Source organism: Harmonia axyridis, chromosome 3, assembly GCF_914767665.1.
Source record: "Harmonia axyridis chromosome 3, icHarAxyr1.1, whole genome shotgun sequence".
Taxonomy (NCBI): Eukaryota; Metazoa; Arthropoda; class Insecta; order Coleoptera; family Coccinellidae; genus Harmonia; species Harmonia axyridis.
Window position 1 is genome coordinate 50,269,776 of NC_059503.1, and position 3,003 is coordinate 50,272,778.

The window sequence follows — 3,003 nt, forward strand, 5'->3', positions numbered from 1 at the left end:
TTCTGTTGAGATGAATATAGTTGCACCACCGCTAGCTCTGGTGTTTGTTCTTCTGATGAAGTGATGACCTGAATAGTTTTTTAGGTAAGGATTATGACTGGTTTTGAAATTCGTCTCTTGCAGGCATAGAATGTCAGGAAGAGTATCGGAGACAAGTTGTTGAATCCGTTCTAGTCGTGGGTAAAACCCTTTGCAATTCCATTGTATTAATTTGAAGGTGGATGGTTATTATTGTGTAGATATTTGGGAAGAACTGTCAGAAGGGTCGTCGTCTTCTGTAGTTATGTCAAGGCTATTGAGACTTTCAACTTCAATCTCTTCATCCTTAAGTTTTTCTTTGATTTTCTTTGAAATTCTGGTGATTCTGTTTTTGCTTGCTCTTTCTACGTATGGGTAAATATTATGTAGGTCCTGTAGTAGTGCTTTTACATTCGTTGTGAATTTTTCAGCTTCGTTATAGGGTGAAGAGCTTCCATAAGAATTTTCTAGAAACGCAATTAGGTTATCATAGGGTATATGGAAGGATTCTGGGTTTTCTTGATAAGCAGTTGAAATTGCAGTTTTGGTGGAGTCGCTCAGGGCGTGGTCCTCAGGTACCTCTATTTTGCGCTTCTTCCTGACTCTTTTGTTATCGGGAATCCTTTTCGTTGGAGTTTGTGGGGGCGGCATGTAATTCTCACTTACAGGGTCAGACCCGGTAGTAGGTTCTTGTTGACTGGTTTGATCACTAGATGACAGGATCTCTGAGAGTCCTCTCTTGGGAGCAGGAATCTCACCCGCTTGTGGTATCGTAGAGGACGGATGATGAGCTTGAACATAGTTTGTTGGGGCTTGTGTTTGTGGTTGGGTGTTATGTACTTGAACTGTTTGAGGGTTAGGGCAGGTTGATGCTACGTGGCCAGTTTGGCGGCAAATAAAGCACTCCATTTTGTCTGTTGAAAGGAAAATCCTATATTCATTACCGTCGTATTGGACTAAGGTGGATGTTTGTAGTTCGTAATTCTCGTTAGGGGGGAAAATATATACTTGTCTTCGGAAACTGAGTATATGGGAGTACTCATCTCCAGGTATACCAGCTTTCAAGAATGAAACGGGGGAAGCCAATTGTAGTCCGATGTCAGTTAAGACTTCTGTTACGAGATCGTGTGGGATGCATGGTGAAATATTCGAAATCACAATCCTCTTTGTTGGTGAAACTAGCCTTCTTACATTCAAATTTGTGTCACCTATAGTCACAGTTGGGTGGGTTTTGATAAGTTGGTCTACTAGTTCTATATTGGCTAGGTATACGCAGATCCTGTTGTTAGATATTCTGGAAGCGAAACAGATATTTTTCGGTTGGATAATGTTACCTATAGCCTGGACGTAGTCGAATAGTTTCAGGTTGTCCTCCGCATGTAGCACTATAGCTTGTTCTCTTTTAGGAAAATTGATTTTTGGAATTGTTTTAGCAGCAGTTACGTAGGATTGGGAGCTCATTGTATGTTCAGTGTTTTTCGACATTGTTGTATTGTGTTCAGTAGGGTTTATGGATGCCATGCTTAACACCCTTGTACTCAAGAGTGTTCGGTTTGAAGTTTGTATTTAGGTGTTAACTATCAGCGTATATGTAGTTTTATATACATCATAATGTATTATTGGTTGCCTATTAATAGGCAGTGAATAATCCGTTTATACTATCAGCCGTGTGTATATGCTGACAGAATAAAGTGGGAAAAAACTCGTTTGTTTACAAACGAAGTCGGGGTAGAAAAAGTCTCTCAAATTTTTGATAAGTAACTCAAAGTGAGTATCACTTACGTATACTATTATAGCACACTCGTTGATAACCACTTATTTCGTAATTAGGTACATTCAATTGGTAGCCACCAAAGAACGATGCAAACACCGTGGGTGTAGACTCGCGAATCCAATGAAAGAATTAAAAGATATCAAAACAACCAAATGTACTATAAGAACCAAAAACAATTCTTCCGGAATCTTGAAAGCCCTGAGAAAACAGAAGAGGATCCTCCAGAACCAGAAAAATTTTACGAATACTGGGAAACAATATGGGGCAGGGAAAAACAGCATGACGATGGCGCCCACTGGATCAGGGAGGCTGAAGATGAGAGCTCAAAATACGTTATGGACAACATAACTATAACAAAACAGGATGTGGAAGAGGTACTGAAAAGAACCAATAACTGGGCGGCCCCGGGACCCGATGGAGTTCATAATTACTGGTGGAAACATTTTACCAACACACATCGAGCGATGGCGGCATTGTTCCAGAAAGCGATGGAGGACCCATCGGTAATCCCGGAGTTCCTTACCCTCGGTACTACAATTATGATACCGAAAGGTAATACAACATCTGATCCAAAAAAATACCGACCGATAACATGCTTACCCACAATCTATAAAATACTTACCGGAACCTTGACCAGGTACATCTCGAGGCATTTAAAAAAACACCACATATTGGCCCGTGAGCAGGGAGGCTGTGGTAGGGACACAAAAGGCTGTAAGGAACTCCTCATTGTTGATCAGATAATCGCGAAGCAAGTGAAGAGTAAGCAGAGGAACATCTCAATATCATGGATAGATTATAGGAAGGCTTTCGATTCGGTGCCGCACTCCTGGCTTATAAGGGTACTAAGACTCAGTGGAATATCAGAGCCTATTGTTCGTCTGTTAGAATATCTGATGAAGTCATGGAGGACCACGTTACTGATAAAAAGCAAAAACGGTAATAAGAGATCGAAGATAATAAAAATCAAGCGAGGCATCTTCCAGGGGGATACGCTGAGCCCACTGTGGTTTTGCCTGGCCTTGAACCTTCTAAGTCGGCTGCTCAACAACAGTTCATATGGTTATCTCATCGACAAAATAAGAAAAATCAAACTCAACCACCAGCTTTACATGGATGACCTGAAACTGTTCGCGGCCAACGAAGAACAAATGCGAAGACTCCTGGAGATAGTTTCTTCATTCAGTACAGCAATAGGAATGGAGATGGGC

At 41.2% G+C, this 3,003-nt stretch overlaps 1 protein-coding gene across 1 annotated transcript; it reads right to left on the reverse strand.

Annotated features, from left to right (window-relative positions):
* Positions 1-710: 710 nt before the first annotated feature.
* LOC123675792 lies at positions 711-1,514 on the reverse strand. Its single transcript, XM_045611312.1, has 2 exons — positions 1,027-1,514; positions 711-928 (listed from the first exon to the last, which is right to left on the reverse strand). Exons 1-2 carry the CDS (start codon positions 1,501-1,503, stop codon positions 875-877), a joined length of 531 nt encoding a protein of 176 aa, XP_045467268.1. The 5' UTR covers positions 1,504-1,514; the 3' UTR covers positions 711-874.
* Between the last annotated feature and the right edge of the window lie 1,489 nt (positions 1,515-3,003).

Coding starts and splice junctions, on each gene's coding strand:
- LOC123675792 (XM_045611312.1), bottom strand. CDS start 1,503: ATGTCGAAAAACACTGAACATACAATGAGCTCCCAATCCTACGTAACT. Junction 929..1,026: donor TACTCAGTTTCCGAAGACAA/GTATATATTTTC, acceptor TTCAACAGACAA/AATGGAGTGCTTTATTTGCC.